At 52.7% G+C, this 23,191-nt stretch overlaps 1 protein-coding gene across 1 annotated transcript; it reads left to right on the top strand.

Moving 5' to 3' along the window:
* The first annotated feature begins 1,192 nt into the window (after window positions 1–1,192).
* IGFBP2 (insulin like growth factor binding protein 2) lies at window positions 1,193–18,694 on the top strand. The gene is made up of 4 exons (XM_081142144.1): window positions 1,193–1,700; window positions 16,465–16,664; window positions 17,421–17,561; window positions 18,233–18,694. Exons 1-4 carry the CDS (start codon window positions 1,331–1,333, stop codon window positions 18,365–18,367), a joined length of 846 nt encoding a protein of 281 aa, XP_080998270.1. The 5' UTR covers window positions 1,193–1,330; the 3' UTR covers window positions 18,368–18,694.
* The last annotated feature ends 4,497 nt before the right edge of the window (window positions 18,695–23,191 follow it).

The raw sequence follows: 23,191 nt of genomic DNA, 5'->3' as shown, positions 1-23,191 counted from the left end.
GAAACACATAAACCAGTAACCGTTGTTTACCGCCCTTCTGCAGTATTCTGCACTGTATAGAACTGTACATACTCTACTTCTGTACAACCAGCAGCACAGGTTTGTTTATACCAGAATCACCACAAACACGTGAGTACGGTGTTGGGCAAGGTCATTACAACGGCTATGACGTCACTAGGTGGTAAGTGTTTCTGCTCCGCTTTAATCTTATGGAGTCACCTTTGTACAGAAACGTCCTTATGTGGTGCAGGACTGTATTGAGAAATTACACCTGGCTGGAGGCAGCTTAAGGGTCCGTCCTTTACCAAGAAAGTCTCTCAGACAAGGGTCTCTGTTAGGGTCACAATCCAGGGACATAGCAGGTCCAGCCTGGAGACAACTTGGACAGGTGACTCAGTAAGTCAAACAGAACAATGAAAGGAGGCATTGCAGAGAGCTGTGGATGACCTTTCTCCAGGTGTTCTCTCACACTGGGAAGGCTGATCAACCTCCCCAAGATCTCTCAAGCAGGGTGTTCCGGGGTCTCCCCTGCAGCAAATGCCTCCAGATCTGTGGGTGGGGGCCCAGGTGGCTAAGGGATGACTTTTTTGCGGGGGGCGGGGGGGGGGGGTTTGCAGAGTAGGCAGGGAGGAAGAGAGCAGGTTTCTCAGTGTTCAGAAATCGCATTTCTGGAACTTACATGTTACCAGATGCTCACAGGGTTGGGAAACTGCCTTGGTCACTGAGGGGAGCAGTTAGGGGCTAGGCTGGCCTAGAGAATGCGAACCTTCTCCGGACGCACTCAACACCAAAATCGTTGTCCCAAGTACTCGCGAGCCGGTCGGTGGAAACCCAGGATGGAGGGAGCGGTTGGGAGTGAAATCTACTGAGAGTGGAGACCGTGCCCTTCGGCCGTTGCACTCCCCCGGCCGCTAGCCCAGTGCCCGCCCGAGGGAAGCGAGCGGACCAGCTCCGCGCGAACTGAATCGAAAATAGGAGACAATAGCAGCCACTCGTCTTCATTCCCGCGCCCATCCTACAAGCCCCCGAGGGAGGCCTCCTCTCCGGGGGGTCGGGGAGCCCGGGTGGAGGGGTGCGCTGGGACGGGGCCCGGGGGGGGGTTAGCGGCCGTCCCGAGCCGGCGAGTGGGCGCGAGCCCCGCCCGCGCGGGAGCGCCGGGGAAGGGGTGGTCTCCGAAAGGGGGAGGGGAGAAGCAGGGGGCGGAGAGAAGCAGGGCCCTTTAGGGCTCGGCCGCCGCGGCCCGGAGAAGAAGCCCAGGAGGCGGCTCCTGCGCTCCGAGGCCGCGCCACCTGCCCGCTCCGTCGCCGCGGTCGCGCTCGCCGTCGCCAACATGCAGCCGAGACTGGGCGGCCCCGCGCTGCCGCTGCTCCTGGCGCCGCTGCTGCTGCTGCTGGGCGCCGGCGCCCGCGCCGAGGTGCTGTTCCGCTGCCCGCCCTGCTCGCCCGAGCGCCTGGCCGCCTGCAGGACCCCGTCGGCCGGCGCGGGGCGGCCTTGCGCCGAGCTGGTCCGGGAGCCGGGCTGCGGCTGCTGCTCCGTGTGCGCTCGTCTGGAGGGCGAGACGTGCGGCGTCTACACCCCGCGCTGCGCGCAGGGGCTGCGCTGCTACCCCCACCCCGGCTCCGAGCTGCCCCTGCAGGCGCTGGTCCAGGGCTCCGGCACTTGCGAGAAGCGTGACTCCGACGGCCCCGAGCAGGGCGCAGGTAACGCAGCTGGGACAGCCGGCGGGGGGAACTTGGAGGGCAGCGTGGGGCCCGGCTGGTGGCTGTTCTGCTGGGAAGGCGCGCACGGCAGGACCTCAGAGACCGTGTCAGCGGAGGCAGAGCGGAGTCCTTGGGGGGGGGGACCCGAAAGTCAAGCCCGCGAGGGGACTGGAATTAGAGCGCACGGAGGAGCCTGGCTGCTGCTCTGTGGGGACACATGGGTAGAGGAAAGGCACCCCTGTTACGGTTCTCTGGGTGGAACGGACCCTGAGTTTTATTTTGGAGGGGGGTTTACTGGGGTGGAGGGGTTGGTCAGATCTGTGGGAGTAGGACCAAAGGGCCCTGGAAAGGTCCTGGTGGAAGGCGCGGCTGGGGGGCAGAGGTGGCGGGTGCCGGTGACACTGGGGACCAACGGTGAAAGGAGAAGGCATTGGCTCCTGAGGGCCTCTTCCTGCTGGGATTATGAGGTGGGTAGGAGGGACTTGTTGGTCCTGGGCACGGTGGGTTGCTTGGGGGGAAAATAAAAAAAGGAAGCTGCTGTTTTTTACATAGAGAACGAAAAAGGCTCTTGCTACTATGTTGGATGGAAAAAATAAAAGAGGGGCACCTGGGAGGCGAGGAAGAGACCTCAGCAGTTGAGTCAAAGTAACTTCAGCCGGGCGGCGGGTGCAGTCCCGGGGCAAGGGCAGGGACAGCCGTGCCGTCCAGGTTAGCATCTGCGCCCCTGCGCCCCTGCGCCCCTGCGCCCCTGCGCCCCTGCGCCCCTGCGCCCCTGCGCCCCTGCGCGGTGCGCGGAAGCTGGAGGATGCCGGGGCGCTGGACACAGCTCCTCTCACCGACCTACGCGAATCTCCCCGCTACCCATTCTAATTTGAGGGAATTCTTTTTATCAGATAGAATGGGGACCCTGAGATTCTTTGTAAGGGGCCATGATCCCCGAAAAAAAGTCTTTTGAGGGTCACAACCAAACTGTTAGGACCTCACTTGTTTTTTTGTGTTTTTAAAATTACAAAAGCCTCCTGCCACGGTGGTCTGGAGGAAGCTGTAATTATTTTCTTTCTTCTTGGAGACAGTGGTGAAATGTGTCCACTGCCTGCTGCTGTTTAAAAAGCAAGGGAGTCTGACCAAGTTTCTCAAACTTGGAAAAAAAAGAAAAAAAAGTGAAAACGTTCTAGCGTCTCAGCATGTGGTCATTGTACCCCACCCCTCCCCCACCGTCCTCCGGCCCGCTATTGTTTTTCCCCTGTTCTCCTTGAGAATGCAGTTAGGGGTCAGGGTTGAAACCTCCTTGTGTTTCTCTGGCGCATTTTGACCTTGAGTGCAGAGCAAGTTAGGGCGTCCTCCGTGCAGACTCCCAACCCGACACCTCAGCCCCTTGACTCTGCCTCCAGCTCGCTTCCCTCCCCAGCCTGCCTCCAGGGGAACCCTCCGTCCTGCTTCTCTTAGAAAGTAATGCTAAAAGGAAGAAGACTTGGCCAAGCTCCTGTCCCTGGGGGTTGCCTGTCCCTCAGTCCTGCGTTCCTCCCCCATCTCGCCCTCTGACCAGGGAGACACTGTGGTTTGTGAGCTGAACTCTTACCAACTAAACATCTTCCTCAGCAGGGTCAACTTTTCAAAAGGCCTCCAAGTTTATAGAAGCTTTTGGATTTCGAGTGTTTTCAATAAAGTGCGTGGTACATGTCCTTCCTAAACGTTTTACTATTTTTTTTCACTCTTCATACCTCTCCCAGCCTGGAAACCAGCTCTCCTGCTTCCCAAACCCCAGCCTCAGGTTAGAGTCCTCAGCTGGGAGCAGATGCAGGAATCCTTCACTCCCACCTCCCTGGAGCTAGAGAGGGGAGTTGTCCGGGAGCCTGGGGACAGTGGGGGAGTTCAAGGCAAGAAGGTCCCTCTGCATTTTCTTCCTGGTTATGGGGCTCTTTTCCACCAGCTAGCCCAGCTGCCTCCTGAGCCTTCTGCATTTTTCTCTTGTGCTCCAGACTGGTAAGAGGGGACACCAAGGTGGGGGGTGGGGAGAGTGGGGATGGAGGGTAGATGTGGAAGCCTAGTGGGCACATTGGAAGAAGCGGCCAAGAGCAGGGTACCTAAGGCATGAGTAAGGCTGGGGGTGCAGGAGTGTCAGGAAGAGAGAGGGGCAAGTTTTAAGGCTTCTGTGCCCAAGAGGGTCTTGGGTTGGGGCAGGGAGGAGGCACTGTGTGGAGAATGCTGGGGTCTGAGTTAAGTGGGGACAGGGACTGAGCATGGCCCAGAAGAGACCTGCTGCCTCCTACCCTTCTCCCATCCCTTCTCCTCCCCCTTCTGAAGAGTGAGCCTCCCCCCTCCCCCCCACCGCAGCCTGCATTCCTCTTTGAGCAGGTTGCTTTTGAGAATTTTAAACATACCCTCTCATTTCGAGGCAGCAAACCCCAGCAGTTCCGGCTCTGCTGTTAGCTCTTTTGTCTTTGTTCCCAGGGCTCAGGGGCTGTGTCTCTGGCTTCCTGGTGATGGGAGAGATGCAGGGGGTGGGGGTGGGCGCTTCAGCCAGGGCTCAGCCTGCATCCCCTAGGGGGTGATGGGCTGGGACTTGTTGGTTCAGAGAAACCAAGAAGTCAGATTGGGGCATTGGACTGGGTGGGTCTGGAAGAAAGGTGGGAGAAGGACCCTAAGATCTGCGTGAAGTCTGGACGTTAAAGGTGTGGGGCTGTGAGTGGCCAGAAGTGCCTAGAAATGTTGGGGAAGAGGGTCTGGCCAGGTCCGGTCTTTTCAGAATTCAAGACCTCCCTCAGCAGCTCCCTGCCTCCTGTCCTACCTTGTGCAATGCTGGGGATTATGCCGAGGGGTGGAGCCGCCCGAGTGGCCGTCTGGCCCGCTGCACATATAAAGTACCATAGAGCTGTGCAGCCATCCAGAGTCCAGGACGGGCAAGCAGGCAGGTCGGCAGTGAAAGGGGGCAGAGGCAAGGACCGATTTACAGTGGTTCAGTGCAGTTTCAAAAAAAGGGGAGAAAAGCAGTGGGACTTCTGGCGCCCAGCACTGCTTTGCATCTCGTCTTGCATAAATTTGCATACTGAGTTCAAAGTCGTAAAATAGACTTGGGGAATGAGTGGGATCCACTGTCACTGATTGCTAACACTGCGATCTCCCGCCCCCCTCCCCCCTTCCGGACAGAACACGCAGAACTAGCTCAGCTAAGCTGCTCCCCCTGAGTCACCGCCCCATTGGAAGGAGATGGGGGATCTGAAGGCTGCTGCTCCTGGATCCCCTTTCTTGGGGACTCTGAGTTCCTTGGCTATGGGATCAAGCAGGGCTAGCTCTGTGCACTCTGGCCTCGGAGGTGCGGCTGGTCTGGAGGGTGTGGTTCCATAGGTCCTGAACCTGCTAGGACCTGGGACTGCCATTGTGCTGGAGGAAGCTTTAGAAAAAAGCAAATCCTGAATAACAATCTCAAGAGCTCTTACAAAGACAAAAACATGGCTAAGGATTCTAAGTTCGAATAGGTGACAGAGTCTTGGGGAAAAGAAGAACCCATCTGGTGTGGTCAGGAGGATCTATCAATTCAGTGGTTCTTGGCCAAATTGGGCTATTGAGTTCCCTGGCAGGCAAAGGGAAAAGGGAGGTTTATATGGTTCTCACTCTTAGTTTACCTTAGCATTGAGCTTTAAAATAAAATTTTCAGGCAAATCAATTCTTTGGATTGGGGGGGAGGGCAACATGGAAATTAGTTCTATAAAAGTGCCTTGGGTTGCCTGCAAGCATCAGCATATTCAGTCAGCCATTGTCAAACATTTGAGGGCTTGCTTTAAGAGAATCATTACTCTCTAGTGCAATTGTCAGGTTAGATTCCAGTTGGTTTTCAGATTAACTGCTCTCTGCTATAGAAAATGGGACACAACAAGTTTCTATATGAGGAAGTTCTGAAAATTCTTGGCTCTAATGAAATGCAGAATAGGCGCTTTATTCTCAACGGGGGGTGGGGTGGGGTGGGGGACAGGACAGGATAGGGGTTGCTAAAAGGAAGGAGCAGAAAATAAACAGATTATGCCCACATTTGGCTTTGTTGTTGGCTCTCTTCATGTTCTACAACACTGTACAAAAAGTTATTTTTAAAAAGACTCTATATCCAGGGACTACATTTAATTTCAATCTCTCCTCTCCGTGGTCCCAGCTTCCCTTTTCCTCCCCTGCTTTCTCCATCCTGTCTTCTCAACACCCTCTAGACCCTTCTCCCCATGTGACCTGGCTGGACAACAGAAAATGGCATGGCAAATATATTGGCCCCAGCCTTCCTCAGGGATCCAATTAGAGGGAAACCATATAGGTGAATGGGGACTGGAATATTTGAAACAAATCTACTCCTTAAATGAGGTAGGTGGTTGGCTGGCAGTGCAGGGGCCAGGCTTTGTGGGTGGGGGGAGTAGCATTCCCCCCTAAGAGGGTTAGTATTAGGACTGCTCCTGCTGAAACCAAGGCCCAGAGGACTGAGGTTACACTTTCTATTCACCAGGGGAGCTGGGGAGCTGGGGAGCTGGGGAGCTGGTTGGCAGATGTTCTAGGCCCCTCTGCTTCTCCTTGCTGTCTCTGGCCAGCATTTTGCTGAGGTGGCAGGCAGCCCCCAGGAGACAGGTCATCCTCCCATCTGTCTTTATCCTGTTATGAACTGGCTTTGTGCGTGCTTTGTAGACTTCTATCTCCGACATCCCCGAGAGGGAGGCTTTTTGCTTCCATTTCGTAGGTGTGGACTTGGGCTTCGTCAAGGGGCATGTTAGCAGGTTTGCTCCTGGACACCTGCTGTGTGCAGGTGACGCACAGGTCTCTTCATCACTGCGAGGTTCAGGTGCAGTTACTTGCATTCCCTCACCTTCTTCCACAGGCTCAAGTCCTGGAGCTTGGGGACTTCAGAGATGGAAGTGGCCAGTGTGCCCCAGTCAGAAGAGAGAAAAGGTTCTGGAGTGGAGAACTGGAGGGTGGGAGGGGACTGAGAAGAGATGATGCTGGAAGCAGCCTGGCCTTCGCTGTCAATCAAACTGGCTTCCAATGAAGGCCTGTCTCTGAGAACCTGTGTGTGATGGCGAGGGACTCCCCCATTGGTGAAATAGTGTGAAATAGGGATGACTGCGTGTCTTTTTTTTCCCCCATTTTAAAATTTTTATTTGGGACATTTACACTTAGGTATATTTGCAGCACTTGCTTACCCCATTTTTAAATGTTTTTTAATTTTTCAATTACAGTTTACATTCAATATTATTTTGTATTGATTTCAGGTATACAGCATAGTGGTTAGATAATCATATACTTTACAAAGTGTACCCCCCGATATTTCCAGTACCCCTGATCCCATACATAATTACCACAATATTATTGATTATATTGTATCTCTTAAATGGGGTGCGTGTGAGGGTGACTGTGGTCATGGTAAGTATCTGGCACATAGCTTGTCACACATGTTGCTGCCTTAACCTTGGCAAGCGATGTCCCCTTTCTGATGCTTAGCTAGCCGGCCTTTAAAATGAAGGCCAAACGGGCTGTGTCAGGCAGGCCACTGGTCTCTAAGGTTTTACCACGGCATGTGGGTGCTTCAGCAGAGATGTATTTTCTCTGAGCCTCAGTTTCCTTATCTGCAAATCAGGAATTGATAGAACTAACTCCATAGGGACGTGCCTATGTATGAGTATACGTGTGTGCTTGTGTGTGTGTGTGTATGTGTGTGTGTAAAGAGAGGTAATACATAAAAAGCTTAAACACTTGGGTTTTTTTCTTTTTTGTAATGAGTCACTTGATTTCTATCTCTTCACCTATAAAATGGAAATATCCACACCTCTGACCTACTTTCACAGGTGATAGTGAAGCCCTTTGCAGAAAGGGTAAGGAAACGACACTTGAAATGCATTACAGAACTCAGTTGACAATTAACGGTGGTTTGACGTCAACAGGCCTCACTTTTTATGGATGAGTTAGGCGGTGCTCTATGGGGCTCATGTTCCTCTGCGACTGACCATTCTTGGTATGGGAGCTTCACTCTGTAGTGCCTAGATGGGGTGGAGGGACTGTGGGGGATAGAGGTGACCCCAGAGTTGGGATACTGGATACTTGTGCTGGCCTTGCTGCTCAGAAACAGGTGACCCAGGTCTGAGTCCTGCCTTCTCCTGTGTGCAGAGGACTGGAGGATTGCTGAGGCCACATCTTGGGTAGGACACTTTTCCATGGGAAGCCTGCAAGGGCCCAGGCTTTGGAACAGTGGGGCCGTGCTCAGCCAGCCCTAACACACTTAGGACATAGGGCCTGTACTGGGGGAGATTTTTTGAGTCATCAGAACCAGCAAAGACCCCATGGCGCCCGTTTCCTGCTTTAGGAAAATGGGCTTTCAGATCCATCCTGTCTGAGCTGAGGGTGCCAGAAAGTTGAACGTGATCCTGGCAAAGACACTGGATGTTCCATCCAAAAAAGTGACGTTTCCTTACTAGGAGCCTCCAGGGCTTACCTCATTCTTAGTGGGGAGCAGCATTGCATTTTGCAGGGGACTGAAGGGTCTCAGTGGGGACGCTGAGTGCAGGAGTGTTTTCCTAATGCCTGATCACATCTGTGAGTCTGGAGAGCCCTTGGAGTGACAGCCTGTCTGGATACAGTGATGACTCTTCTCAGGCATCTGATGAAGGTGAGGCCTCAGGAAGCAGAGAATCTGGGTGCTGGAGGCGTCATGGGTCAACATATGCTTGTGGTGAGACTCAGGACAGTAGGGACAAAGTCCAATATTTGCCTCTGGGAATCGGGGGTGGTTGGTCGCCTTAGACACTAGGCCTTCCTGGTGTGTGTGGTGGGGCAGGAGCCCACTTTACAGGTGGGCTCCTGAGGAATTTCTTCACTTTCAGGTTCCAGAGTAACTGCCCCCAGCCTCCCCGCCCCAATGAACAGAGTGTACAGACTATAGGAGATTTTTTTCCTATGACTCTCCCCCTACTTGGCTCCTAACCATCGACCCAGTCCTGTTCCTTAACAAAGCCAGGGAAGATCTGGGCTGGCTCGGCTCCTGGGTGCCAGTCAGGACTCAGAGGGAGACCTTGCTTAGAAAGCTGCTCCCCCGGAAAGAAATACACAGTGGACTGTAGTCAGGAATTGTTTCCCTTCCCTTTTTTTTTATAGAGGGGAGGGGGACATTTGGCAGTCTTTCAGGCCCCTCTGGCCGCCAGCCCCACATCTCTTCCTGGCTGTTGGGAGGCCAGCAGGAATGAGCAGGAGACGGGGGAAAGGATGGCAGGCCTCCAGCCCAGGGCCGGGAGAGTTGGCCCACAGGCCCTGGTTAAGTTGGCCGGAGAAGAGCCTGGGGAGGTTTCTAATTAGTGGACGGGTGTAGGTGTGTCAGCCTGTGTTCATTCAAGGAACTGAGCTCTGGGAGCCAGGAAGCTGGGGAGGAGAGGGGAGGGCACCGGGCCCAGGAAGGTCTTGGTAATTTGGAGAGGTGGGGGTGGAGGCGAGGCAAGAGGAACGTGCTCAGCGTGTTCCACCCTGATAGTTGAGATGGGGGAGACCTTCCAGCTGGAGGGATCTGAGTTGGATTGTGGGGGTAGAATGAGAAGGGGAAAATTCAAAGGATAAAGGGCAAAGCAATGATAATTAAAACTGTTTCTTTCCTAGACATTGACTCCTTCTACCAAAGTGCCTGTAGGTTTTGTTTTCTTTTGTTTTGTTTTTTTCTCCCCATTTCTGTTTTAGCCTCAGGATTCTCCCCATTTGACAGGTAAGGAAATCATGGCTGCATTCAGGTCCAAAGCCAAGGCAAACACAGACCATCACGGGTGGACTAGGATGGAGTCAGGGTCTCCAGCTTCTTGTTTCTGGGCTCTGTTCCATCAGAGGCACACATGCAAAGAAACAGTGAATTATATACTGCCGCTGGGGAAAGCTCTTTTTCCCTGGGAGGTAGTAATTAAGGCATAACTTCTCAAAAATGTTCCTTTATGCAGTTCCCCAGGAAATTTCTTCCGGGTCTATTGTCTTGACTTCTGGGTGGAGGTGCCAAGTTGCCTCTGGATGGTGACCTTGCTTTCTAAGTGCCTGAAGCCAAGATAAATGCAAATGGCAATTCCCCAGTGCCTTTGCCCCAGCCATTGACTGATAAGGCTGGGTAGTTTCTATAGCAACAGTGCACCGGGCGTGTCAGGCAGGATAAAGCTGGGTGAGGGTGGGATGGGTTCACTGGATCCTAAAGGCTTTTGAGATGGGTGGAACCAGCTGGCTTCCTTCACTGGGAAGATGGGAATCCTGTGGAGATAGGGCTGCCAGGTGATGGGGAGCAGAGGAAATGACATGCTGGGGTTAAAAGGTCCCGTCAAGTCATTTTTTAGGCAATGCCAAGGGACTAGATGTCATTCTGGTTGGTTAGGAGCTCTGATGCTAAACAACCTGGCTTTGGTTTTTGGCTCTGCCGTTGCCTGCATGATTCTGTGCAGTTGGCCTCAAACGTTATGGCTTTTTTGTCAAGTGTGAGACGGGATAAGAAATTATCAGCCTCATGGGATTGAAGATAACAAAGTTATGTACACAAACCACTTAACACAGAAACTGGGTGATCAGATGTGGTCAAGCAGGTTCTGATCCCCTCCTCCCTTCTCCCTCTGGTCTCAACATAGAGCAGAGGAGAACGGCAAATGCCTGTTTGGGGATGTTTTCTGAGTATTAGGAAGAGATACTGAAGAATCCTGTTAGGAGGTGTGGCTTCCTCCATAGGGGTGACTTACCCGGACAGCTGCCCTTTGCTTGGAAAGTCCAGAGTGAAGTCAGTGGTGGGGGGTTTTCCAGCGGGCATTCATGGCCTTTGATGCCAGTGTCACTCATTCCGGTTCTAGGTTCTACCGATGGCTGACTGCTGACCATGGCCCATGTATGCCCCAGAGGCGCGGATTCTCGCTTGGCTCTGCTGGTTGCCTCTGGCTCAGTTTGCTGCCTCGAAACCAGGAGCGCACAAGCGAGGGAGACAGCTGACGCGATGCAGCAGAAATTCTGTCAGGCAAAATTAGTGAACTTGTCGTTGAGGAACAAGAAAAGCATGGTGACCTATTTAAAGATACTTATTTATATTCAGGACGCTTCTTGTGCTGGTTTGAGAGTGTGGCCGGCAATCCTGGACATCTCTGCAGGCCTTTAGTTTCTTTTTGCATCCTCTGGGTTCAATTTGTCAGGCCCGGAGTATCTGAGAACAGTCTTAGAGGGATGGAGAAGGGGCGGTCGGAAGGGGGAGGGTGGCGGCAGAGAGGTGAGCAGGAGCTAGTCCTTATTTCTCCAGGGGAGCTGATCTGCCCGGTCACATCATTGAAACTGAGACAGTTGTTTACTGGATCCTGGGAGAGGAAAGTGTCCTCCTTCCCCCGTCTCACACTTCCATTTGCTGACTGCCTTTCTGTACTAACCACTCTCACTGCGCTGGGGCCTAGATGGTGAGGGAGAGGCCAGGAAAGTGAGACAAAGAAGCGAGACAGTGTGATACTCGAAGCAGCAGCGTGGTGAGAGCCTCCTCTAGATAGTCGGCTATCCTAATGTTGAAACACCGACCCAGACTAACTGCATAAACATGCAGCTGTCATCAGCACCTGTGACACATGCTTTGTGATCCTGGAAGGCAGCAAGCAAAGCGTTTGAAAAAGTTGAATACAGTCTAAGAAGAAACCAAGTCAGGAAGCTATGGGAAGGCGACCAACTGATCTCTCTCATATCGATGTTTCTCTCTCACTGTCTTTCCCGCTCTCTAAAATCAATAAGCATGTCCTCCGGTGAGGCCTAAAAAAATGATAATAAAAATATAGCTCTGACCTATGATCACTCGTGATCTACTCAACGTGAAAAGGTCTCAAAAAGCTAAGGTTGACAGGGAAGCAAAGGTGCAGAATGAAACCTTTCATGAACGTTGGCAATTTATTTTCAGAGAACAATTCTAATAATGATCATCCATCAACAAATCTGTTTAGATAAGAAAGAGAAACATTAAATAATGCATGCTGATGGTTGCCTCTGGGAAGAAGGAACGGGAAACAGGATGCTGGTGGGGAGGGCTATCAGGGGAAGCTCAAACAAAGACTTGGCGGGGAATCGAACCTGCAACCTTTTGGTGTACAGGACGATGCTCTGACCAAGTGAGCCACCCGACCAGGGCCCAGAGTTATCCTTTTTAGCTGCTTATATTTTTCCATTGCATTATCCTATTGATTTATTTATCCATCCCCCTGTTGAAAGACTTTTGGATCTACTTGCTAATAGCTTTTTTGCAAGTACAAACAATACTGTAATGAATATTGTTGAACCCTGCGCACATGTCTCAGAGAAGCAGGACTGCTGGGTCAGGCACACTCTCCCTGCTCCCATAGGCCCTGGTCCAGGTTTGCACCAAAACACACTCTATACTCACTTGGGCCTTCAGCAGATAGGCCACCTTGCCAGGTTCTCAGTGGCTTTAGTTGAGTGAGAGGAGAGATGTTCAGGAACCCTGGGAAGGAGTAAGCTGATAGTGCTGTTTGCCATATTGATAGCAGTTTCTCTGGCTCTTAAAGGACAGCCTGGCTCGCAGAGTCCCGGAGGACCTTGGCTGAATTTGAGCTTGTTTTTGTTTTCTCAAACCGTCTGCCTTCGCCCTGACCCTCACCGGGTCCTTGGGATTCCAGGAATGACCCTGGTGTTTTTAGAGCAGCCCTTAGGGAGCGCACAAGCAGGGGGGCCCTGCAGAGGCCACGCTGTTTCTGCGCTCTCAGGAGATGGCGACATGAGGGCACTCTCCAGCAATCTCCATGGTGCCGGGCCGAGAAAGGCTCCTCCCTGTGACCCGAGCGCACACGTGTCTGCTTGTGAACCCGCGGGCGAGTGGAACGCGCTTGCTCGACTGTGTCTTTGCCAAGTGTGTATGTGAGGCCATATCTCTGGAAGAGAAGAGCATCTTTCTTCCATCACCAAGAAGTTCTTCCAGAAACAGAGACAGGAGAGAGAATTGCAAAGGATGGAGCCCTGGAAATGCCAGAGCTTGAAGGGGGTTAAAAATACAGGCTCTTTGACTTTTGTCCAGGCTGCTGCCTTTGAAATTCTGGGGCTGGAGTCCAGGACTCTGTTTTTAGATGGATCTTCAGTTGATTTCTGATGAACAGCTATGTTTGGGAACCAGTCATCTAGCCCAACTCCCTGAATTTGCAGATGAGCACACGGAAGCCAACACATTTTAAACACCTTGCTGGCATCTCAGAGCCCAGGCATGGCAATCACGTCAGGATCAGAACCGTGGGCCTCCAGGCCAGTGCTGTTCTTCTTACCATACTAGTGGCCACATGCTAGAGAGAGTGAGGTGACCACAATCATACGTCCAAAGGGACTGGCTTCAAATTCTCGCCAACTAAAGCTGTTTCCCCTGAGTACTGGTGAGTTTACCTTTGAGCCCTGCCTCACCAGTGCATGCCTGGCAGCTGTGAACCACCACTTGTCTCCCTCCCTCCCCGTCTGTGTTCCTTCCTTCCCCAAATTCTGTGAACAAAGTTAATTTAGGCAAATCCATACTTTCCCAAGGACTTCCATCAAATGGTAGAGAGCTTTGATGTTTAGCAACATATAGAATTTATGTAAACAACAAAATCCAGGTTTAGAAGAAATAAGCAATGGGCAGTATTGCAAAACTCTCTTATAACTTTCCCCCCATGCCTTTGGCGATTTTACAGAGCAGATACCACCCACCCTTCCCTCTATCAGATATATCTTTCCTTTGCCCATTCAAGAAATAGCATATTTCTTCTAAAGCTAGTTTCTCCCGCATTGGGAATTTGAGTGATAATCATACTGTATCCTATTTAATGTGCAGCCTTCATTTTATTTAGGATTATTATTTTCATTTTTCGGACTTGAGAAATTAGAACTCAGAAAAGTTAAAGACTTTGGCCAAAATTATGGTTGGGGCATAAGTGGCGAAGCCAGGACTGGAATTCTGGGCTCTTGACTCCCAGAGTTCTTTGCCCATTTGGGTTAGTTAATGAATTGTCCACTGCCATGGACATTAATAAAGAAGTTGTTCAGGAGGGAGGAAGAAGATGATAGTATTTATTAATTTTTTCAACAAAGAAGGATAGGACAGGAAGGCAGCCAGCATCCTTCTGGCCAGTTGGCTGGAATCCATTGGTGAAGGGCTATTACCTGTTGAGGGAGATAAATCCATTGGAGGGCATGGTAGGTAGATTCCTGGTTGCATTAGATCATCTCTATGGGGCCTTTAGCTCTTAGATTTTTAAGTAACCATGAGACAGGCTAAGGAGAAGTGAGGCAAAGGACTGGGGCCTTTTCAGAAGAAAGAAAAGAAGAAAGGAGACACATTAGCCTGTTGTGAAGATGTGTGATGGTTCTGGAGAAAGGTCTCCTTTTCCCACCAGGCCTCACACTTGAAGCAGGAAGGAAGAGGGAGTTGCTTTTAGATCCCAAGGTTTCCCATAGATCAGGAGTCGCCAACTGTCCAATGGAGCACTGAGGTCAGAGCGTTGCACTGGGAGAAAGTGGGTTTCATGAGTGCAAGGATCTGCAGGTCACCAGGTTTTCAGTTTTCATTCATTGAGTGAGGTTGTCGGCACTACAATCTATGCCAGAATGAAGTTATAAAACCAGGGTATGAGTGAGTAGAGGTAGGCAGAGCCCTTTCTCCTGGAGTGTCAGCTCCCAGCTGCCCTCCTCGGCTAGCTTAGTGAGGCTGGGCCACAGGACAGTGTGGGGACCCCATGCCCTCTGTGAGGCCCCTCAGATGATGGCAGAGAGGTTGTGAATGCCCCTGTAGACCCAGATGGTCATCCTGGGTGTGCTTTCTGTAACATGGGACAGCTTGCCTGTCTCCTCTCATTCCACTGGCCTTTCTCATCTCATCTCTCCTCTAGGCGCCTAAGGTGGAAAGGTGTGGCAATACACCTGAAGCAAGGTGGGACTTCTGGCTCTCCCAGCCCTCCCCAAATGGACTGGGACTCTGCTCTGCCTCTGATGTCTCTGGAGAAGCTTTGTCTTCTGTATATAATTAGGAAACTCCCTGTTTCAGCGTCGACCCGTTTTCTGGGTCTCTATAGAGAACAGCTAAATCTTACTAGTCCTCAGGGGACAATCTCTGCACAGGCCTTGGAGGTCCCTGTCCATCATCTCCAAGCCCAAAGGAAACCTTTTCCAGCTATGTGCTTTGGCTAGCTAAGAACTATTTCTTGGAGTAACCTCTGCACTGTAGCCCACAGAGTCGCATACATGAGTAGTTGCTTAATAAATATTATTCTGAACCTAACTCTCTTAGGCAGAAAAAATGCAACTTGGTATTTTTGTTTTGAGGGCAAATTCCATCTCTAGCTGGAGTCCTGCATCTGGAATGTTTTCCTGAGGACGACATCTGCCACCTATGAGCGTGCAGGGGAAGAACTTGGTAATGGGTGGTACTGGCCTTGTCTGACTGAGCCTGGGAGGCCGTGTGGGTACCCCCTCCCTCGAGTGCACTGTAAATGCACGCAGCATCTCTCAGAATCCTCCTGGCCACCCACCAGAGGTGGCTGCTGTTTGTCTGCATTTTATAGATGAGCAACAGAGGCACAGAGAGCTTAAGCAACTTACCTAGGGCTGCACAGCTATGTGGTGAAGCTGGGATTCAGTCAGGCGATTAGACTTGGGAGTCTAAATTCTTGAACCTCTTTGGCTGGTGATAGGAACAGTCCAGGAGCCGAGGCTTTGCCCAGCCCACAGTCTGTTCTGGTCTCCACCCAGTCGATTATTTCATTCCCCTTCCTGGGGCTTTTCTTCAAGATGTGGAATGTCAGCATGTGCGTCAGCAAACTGGGCCTGAGGATTTCCTCATCTGATTGGTATGTTCGTTGGCAGTGATGAGATCAATGAAGGAATGGAAGGGAGCGTATCTTCCAACCCAGGTGGCCTCTGTGCGGGTGGACAAACTGACCTTCACCTCAGAGACCTCAGCGAGGTGGGGGGCATCTCGGGACATGAAGCCAGCTCCTCCTGGGAGAAGCCTGCCGGAGTGACCCCCATCTTTTGGTCCCTGGATCAGAGCTTCCTTAATGACTTTTGTGCGACTTAGACATTTTGCCTTTGTGGGCCCTTCTTCCATAAGAAATAATCTAAAATCTATTTTATAACTGTGTCTTGTAACAGCGAGGGTGTCAGTGTTGTATGTTAAGACATTTTCTTGAACCTAATGTTCCTTGGACAAGTGTCTGGATGCGATAAGATAAAACTTCAGAGTTGAGCAGGTCATTGTTCCTGTTCCTTGGCTCTCAAGAAGCCCTGTAATGGGGAACAAATCAGGGTACAGAGGTACTCCTGCAGCGGCTTTAGGGGACCTCCAGGAGGGGCAGGCCAGCAAAGGGGGAGTCGCAGCAGGGGGTGTTAGAAACTGTAGGTCTGATGGCAGGGGCTCCACCTGAATGTTTTAAATTTTCACCCAATCCACGCCCTTTCAGACCATGAGTGATGAATCTCTTCAACTGCGGGTTAGCAACAGGTGACTCTGGGAGGTCTTTCTAGGGGAAAATGATGGGCCCAGCAGGGACTAACTGCCTTCCACGGTGAGGCCTTGAAGAGGCGTCATCCTCTGTGCTCCTTTGCTCTGCTCCCGCCTCCTAGAGCGGAGCGGCTGTCCTAGGCACTCAGAGGAGGCTGCTAATAGGAGTTGCCGTGAAACCGAGATTGATCACCCATGTAAATCGCGCAACACAATTGCTTAGATGTTAGCATCTTTGTCTTCCTTACCGGCCCTGGAGGGCCCATCTCTCTCTGGAACTCCTTTGCTTCCTCTCTGCAGATGACAACCACTCTGAGGTTGAAGACGGGACCATCGTGGGAGGCGGAGGCAGTGCCGGCCGGAAGGCCTTCACGTCGGGCATGAAGGAGATGGCTGTGCTACGGGAGAAGGCCAATGACCAGCACCGCCAGATGGGCAAGGGCAGCAAGCATCTGCCAGGCCCGGAGGACGCCAAGAAACTTCGGCCCCCATCTCCCAGGGTCAGAGGGACCCGGTCTAGTTGGAGGGGTGGGAGGACATGCAGAGGGAGTCCCACAGTGGGGCGGGCACCCCAATAAGACCCATGTTCTGTGTTGCCTGCAGGCAAAGCACTTTCCAGTTCTGCCTTTAACATATTCAGTGACTTGGAGGCTAACTAGCCAATCAGCATCTCTTTTGAGGGGCCTCAGTATCTCTGGCTGTGAAATGGACTGGTCATATGGTTTCTTGAGATCCCGTCCTTCTGAAACCTCCACATTTCTGCTTGGCTTTGGAACATAGGCCAAGACCATGGATGCTAGAGATGGAGATGGAGCCACCTGAACTTGCTCGCTGGTGTAGCGATGTGCTCCCCTCACTTGGCTTCCCCTCTCCCTCTTTGCAGCCCAGCTCTGCCGTCTTGAGTCTTGGCCCCAGTTGGTTTATGGAAAGGAATGGAGATTGGGCACTGGGCTAGGGTAGAGCTATCCAGAGACAACCACTTGAATTCAGTATTTGCAAGTAGATTCTATCTTGAGCCCTGAAAGCCATTGACACAGATGGAGGAGAGTAATGAAAACTCACAGCCACACGACTTTCTTTTAGGAATGGGTGGAGCACACAATATGGTGAGCTCACTGGGCTGAGGCTCAGAAGTCCCTCCTTCCACCAACTACCTGTGTGGCCTTGTAGAAGTCCCTCCCTATCCGTGAGCTTCTCCCTGGGGTTGCTCCGAGGGCCATTCTCTAAGCATACTCTATGCCTGTCTGTGCCCTCAGACCCCCTGCCAGCAGGAATTGGACCACGTCCTGGAGCGGATCTCCACCATGCGCCTTCCAGATGAGCGGGGCCCTCTGGAGCACCTCTATTCCTTGCACATCCCCAACTGTGACAAGAACGGCCTATACAACCTCAAACAGGTGAGAGAGGTTCTGGTGCACCTTGTTCTTGCCCCACACACCTGTAGCCCTTTGAGGTCTCAGAGCTGAGCACCAGGGAGCTAGGCTTCCCTCCCTGGCCCCGAGCCTGGCAGAGGCTGATTCCACTGACCCAGGGACCCGCCAGTAGGCTTGGTGTCTGGGTTGGGAGGGAGCCTCTTAGAGAAGAGATGTGGGCTTACACCAATATTTTAAGTGGTGTTTCTCCATCCCTGAGATCCTTAAAATGGCAATAGAACAGCATCATAAGTACATTAGAGAACATCAGGGAAATGTAAGTAAACCACTGGAAACCCTCTCCCTGCCCTTCCACTCTGTTCAAGTGCCTTCTCATCATCAATGTACACAGTATACCGGACCCCCACTGGCCGGGACCTCCCTGCCGCGGGGGCTGAGTCTTTTCCCCCTTGGGCGTCCTCAACAGCCTTGCACATCAGAGCGTGGCCTCTGGGCCAGCAGCTTCAGTGTTTGCTATGTCCAATGTGAGGCTCAGCCCTGACCCACTGAACAGGAATCTGCATTTTACAAGATCCCCTGGCGTGCATTTAAGGTTGAGAAGCACCACCCTGCAGCCCTGGCTCAAGGCTGCAGGGTGACTCAAAAGCTGGCAGCTGCAGAGGTGTCCTCCACGGCCCCCTCTTCTCTCCCTTCAGTGCAAGATGGCTGTGAATGGGCAGCGTGGGGAGTGCTGGTGTGTGAACCCCAACACCGGGAAGCTGCTTCAGGGATCCCCTACAGTCCGTGGGGACCCAGAGTGTCATCGCTACTACAACGAGCGGATGCAGTAAACCATAGCCAGCCGGTGCCTGGCACCCCCACCACCTCTCCAAACCCAGGCAGAGAGAGGAGAGTGCTTGGGTGGTGGGTGGGGAGGATTCCCCAGGAGGTTTGACACATGTATTTATATTTGGAAAGAGACCAGCACTGAGCTCGGCACACCCACCGCCTTGCCCCTCCGAGTAGGAGAGGCTGCACCCCCTTCTTGAGTCCCTGCTGGGAGGAAGGGGTGCGTGCAGAGGCAGAGTTGGGGTCCCGGTTTGGGAGGGGGAAAAAGAAATTTTTATTTTTGAACCCCTGTGTCTCTTTTGCTTAAGAATAAAGAAAGGAAAAAGAAAGTGTGTGTCTTTTGCCTGAGTCTTTGGGGCCCCCTTGACTCCTGGGGAAGCAGGAAAGGCACAGCCTTGGTTTCCCATCATGAAACAGGAAGGAGAAGGGTGGGGCAGGAAGGCAGATCTCCTCCTTCCAAGGGCCTTGCCTGTGGGAACTCAGGTCTCCAATCCAGGTAGGACCCTCTCTTGAAATCTCAGGACCCAGTGTGTTCTGCCTGGGCCCCCAGCTGAGGCCCTGGCCTCCACACCCCCAGGGTGGGCACTCAGGGAGGAGAGTGGAGCAAGTGTTTGTCTTCCCTCACCCACATTCAGGTGATATCCAAAGGGAGAAACACTAAGGAGAGCTTCCTTTCGCGCAGGGAGATGTCTGTTCAGCGCCCAAGGACAGGGAGTGGGCTGCTGTGGGCCAGTGTACTCACAGAGGTGCTGCCTCCGAATCCAGGCCCAGCTCTCCGGGGGCCTAAGTCACTGGACCCAGAACAGCAAATAGTAAAGGGACTAGAAGAGCGAGGTACAGATGTGTGCCCCATTTCTGGAGCAGAATTCCGCCCAAGAGCTCTCCCTACTTTGTTCTGTTGGGCCCTCGACCCCTGGTGAATTGCAGGGGCTCCCGACTTTGCAGTGGGCCACGAGGGAAGGAAGGCCCACTGTCCACCCCTCTTCCCTCCCCCCACCTTTCATGTTACCCACTCTTCTGGGTCAGGAGTCTGAATCCTTCCTGCTATAGGAGGCGCTGGGAGGCCCAGCAGAGGCAGAGGATACCTGGGCCCTTACCTGGGTGAGATGAGCTTCTCTTCTGAGAGCAGAAAAAAACCAGGTCCCCCAAAGCAGACAGATCCCACCCACCTTTGGTCTCTGAGCTAGTGGCTCTCGCTCGTGAAGTACGTTAATTCAGTTAATCTTAACGAATCCACACGTGAGGCGCTATTACTAGCTCCACTTTACAGATGAAGAAAAGGTCCCTAGTGGTTCTCAGCCTCCAGCCCGAGGCCTGGAAGCCCCTAACTCCCGAGCGTGGATGCTGCTCAGCCTGGGGTTATACCGCCCCCTGTGGGATGGTTGGAGAGAGCCTGCAGTGCTTTGGGCCCCGGGTTGGATCTTGGGGTCTGATTTTCTTTCATTTATTGCGGGGTGCTCTGCCACCCGTCTCCCTACCCCACAGCCATAGCCTGCAGCTGGCGGCTGCTGTCCGGGGTTGGGCAGCCCCTGCTGGCTCTCCAGGGAAGTGCTTGCTTAACCTTGGCTAAAATTTGAATGACTGAGGGAGCTTAAAAAAGTTATGCCCGCGCCTCACCATCAAAGGTTCTGATCTGATAGGTCTGGAGTGGAGCCCAGGAAGGTGTTTTATTTTTTTACGGCTCCCCAGGTGATTCTAGTGTAGAGCCAGGGATGAGGCAAGAAGAATGCTGGAGTCAGAACACCTGGGGTTGAATAGTCTCATTGCTTATGCCACTGCTCTAGAGCTACGGCACTTGCCTTCTCTGAGCCTCAGTTTTCTCCATCTGTCTAAGGGGATGATTTCAGCCTCAAATGACAGGGTGATATCAATGTGAGATGGCGGATGTGAACATGCTTTGGAAACTTTAGAACCGTATAAAATGGGAGGGATTATCATGGGTTTATTGCTGGGGTCAGCTCTCATGCCAGCCCACAGGCCCCATGGTTGCCAGCTTGCTTGGGTCATTTCTGGAACATTTTTGTAGAATGTTTGAGGATGCCACAATCTCCCTGTCCAGTTCCATGTCACTTGCCCGCAGTCGCCTTGTGTGTGCTCTAAACCCTCTGAAGAGGTGGATTTTGTGGCAGCAGTGGTGAGCAGCACCCCCGCTGTGGCTCTAGCTACAGGAACCACACTGATGTATAAATGACCTGGAAACCTTTGCTGAACGAAGGCATCATTGTACCCATGCAGGAAGATGGTTGGCTGGGCAGGAATCTTGGAGATGTCAAGCTATTGCTCACCTTCCAGAACAAACGACTGTGCTTGTTCAAGTTTAAAAACCTGGCAGAGACACTGGGGTTGTACTGCCACTGTGTGGCAGCACAGGGAACTGCAGCTGAGTTCACAGGGCCTCCAAGTCTGTTTCCAGAGGTGGTCCCAGGAGTCCAGGATGAGTGAACTGGAAAAGCTTGTTACACTTGGGGAATCACAGGACCTATCCCAGAGCTAGAGCCTTAGGAAGGGACCTGGCAGTATGCATTAAAACATGCCTCCTGGGTGTCTATAAAATTGTAGAATTGCCTGATTTCTAGGTGACCTAATTTGTAGTACTCAGGGTAAAATGAAAATGCAGAGCTCCTCGTTCAGAAATTATTAAGAATTTCAAGAGAGCAACAGAAGAGCATTAAACCAAGCGCAGGGCCCCGTGTGACTGCACAGGTTGTGTACCCACAAAGCGGGCCCTGTGCTTGTGCCTCTGAATTTGGAGAATCCCCCCCTGCTGTGACCACATCTGCCAGATGTGTCTTGAATATTAGCTGTATGTGATGTGGTAGTTGAGAGCATAGGCTTGGAGAGGAGGCAGTCTTTGAACAGGATTTTGGCTCTATTACTTATGGCTTATGTGACTTTGGACACCTTTCTGACCTCTGAGCTGCATTTATTTCATCTTTAAGTGAGGTGTGAGATACCGTGATAAGAGAGGCAAAGCACCTGAGCTTACAGGGTGAGCTCAATTTGGGCGTGGATTTGAAGCTTGGGGTTCTGTGGTAGTGTCAGCTCAGGAAGGTGGAACTTTCTCCATCAGGGCTCAGCAGGGCTGTGCAGGAGTGACAAGGCTGGCCGGTGAGGTTTATCCAGGGCAGGTGAGACCCGGACAAGTAGACGCTGTCAGTGGAACCATGGTCTTCAGGCTCCTCAGGGAAGGAAGCAGGTGCACAGTGGGTTGGTGGGTCAAAAAACAGAATGGGAAGACCAAGGACTCCACTGTCCCTTAAGTAAAATGCTAAGGGTGCTGCCCCATTCCTCTCGCTGTAATACACTGTCATTGGAATGGGGGAGTGGGCTTTTCAGGTTTTCCACGTGGAACCCTTAGATACCAAGGCTCAGAGTGTGGCTTCAGTGGGTGGAGGGGAGACCCGGCAGAGTTAAGGAGTGTAAGAGAACCATGTTTCTGAAAGTGCTCTATTCCAGACGCGAGACTCCGGCCCAGTCTCACTGGATCACAAGGCCCCAGGTGAAGGTGTGATCACTAAGGTGCTCTGTGGGTTGTCCAGGATAGGAGTGGGACAGGGGGAGCAGCTGAGAGCCAGGATCCTGGGAGTTCCTAGACGTGGGTTGTAAGGGGAGGGAGGAGACCCAGGGGAGTAGAGGAGCATGGGTGGGGGCCCCGGGAGATAAGTCCCGAAGGAGGAGCAACAGTTGAAGAAGAGTCTTGCTCATGCCCCCTTCAGGCAGAACGTGGGTGACAGCAGGTGAGCAGCTGCTGGTGGAGAGGCCAGGACACAGTCCCAGGGCAGGTGGTGTCACCGGGGTGACCCAGTCCAGCATGGCCTTCCTGCAAATCACTCTGCCTGCCCCCCCACATCAACACCCCTGCAAAGGAGACTGGGCAAGGCACCCGGCCCCTCTCTGTGCCTCCTGCCCAGCTCTTGCCACCCCCCCCCCCCCCGCCATTGCCTTCACTGCTGAGCCTTGCTGGTGACCACACGTTTGCAAAGCTGTGCTTGGGTAGAGGGGCCTCAGGGAAGAGTTTCAGGGATACAGCAACCATTGGAAGGAGTGTGCCCAATGAGTGCACCCCCCAGTTAGTCCACTTGACATGTGACTCAGAGGAGCAGGGCACAGGGTTGGGCTGGGGAGAGTGGAGGTGCCACCGATTTTGTCTCCCTCCTGTGCCCACGGATGGGAGGCCCTTGTTGGGAGCGGTCAGGGAGACCCATGAAGCACAGTGTGCTGCTGGGGGCTCCACAAAGGAAGAGGGGACATGGGGGTTGGGAGAAGAGCCCAGAAGAGAAGGGGTGCAGGAGGAACCGCATCAGGGTGACTGAGGCAGCAAGGACAAGGTAGGAACTATGCTCTTTAAGGCCCTGAAAGGCTGAAATCAGCCAGGAGCCACTTCATAGCTCCCCTCTTCACTGGGCAGAAACAGCAGTGGGCTGGGTAGGAGAAGGAGGCAGGATTTGCCTCGGCCAGAGGTTCCCAGGAGTAAGGGACCGAGGAACATTCTAGAAATGCCTTCCTTAAAATCCTCTCCAAAGAGAAGAGACGTGTCATTTGCTTAAGGATAGATTAAGGCCACTTTATTTAATAGCGGGCTGAGATTAAACGGTAAGCATGTAATAGTAGTAACAGTAGCGGAACACGCGTCGACTGCTCTGCTCTGACCGCGTGGAGCACACGAGCTCATTGGGACAGTTTCGGAGGGATGGAGGGGGCACTGGAGCTCTGGATGGGAGGGCGGGTCCGGGGTCCCCTGGGTCCTGCCTCCGCCTGGTCCTCTGTCCTTCCCTCTGGAGTGTGGCCGAGGAGAGTCCTGGGACCCGGAGGAAGCTGACGCAGGC

The sequence above is a fragment of the Miniopterus schreibersii genome, assembly GCF_964146895.1.
Source record: "Miniopterus schreibersii genome assembly, chromosome: 7".
Taxonomy (NCBI): Eukaryota; Metazoa; Chordata; class Mammalia; order Chiroptera; family Miniopteridae; genus Miniopterus; species Miniopterus schreibersii.
Note: the sequence above shows the minus strand (reverse complement) of the source record. Positions and strands in the feature narration are given on the sequence as shown.

Coding starts and splice junctions, on each gene's coding strand:
- IGFBP2 (XM_081142144.1), top strand. CDS start 1,331: ATGCAGCCGAGACTGGGCGGCCCCGCGCTGCCGCTGCTCCTGGCGCCG. Junction 1,701..16,464: donor CGGCCCCGAGCAGGGCGCAG/GTAACGCAGCTG, acceptor TCCTCTCTGCAG/ATGACAACCACTCTGAGGTT. Junction 16,665..17,420: donor TTCGGCCCCCATCTCCCAGG/GTCAGAGGGACC, acceptor CTGTGCCCTCAG/ACCCCCTGCCAGCAGGAATT.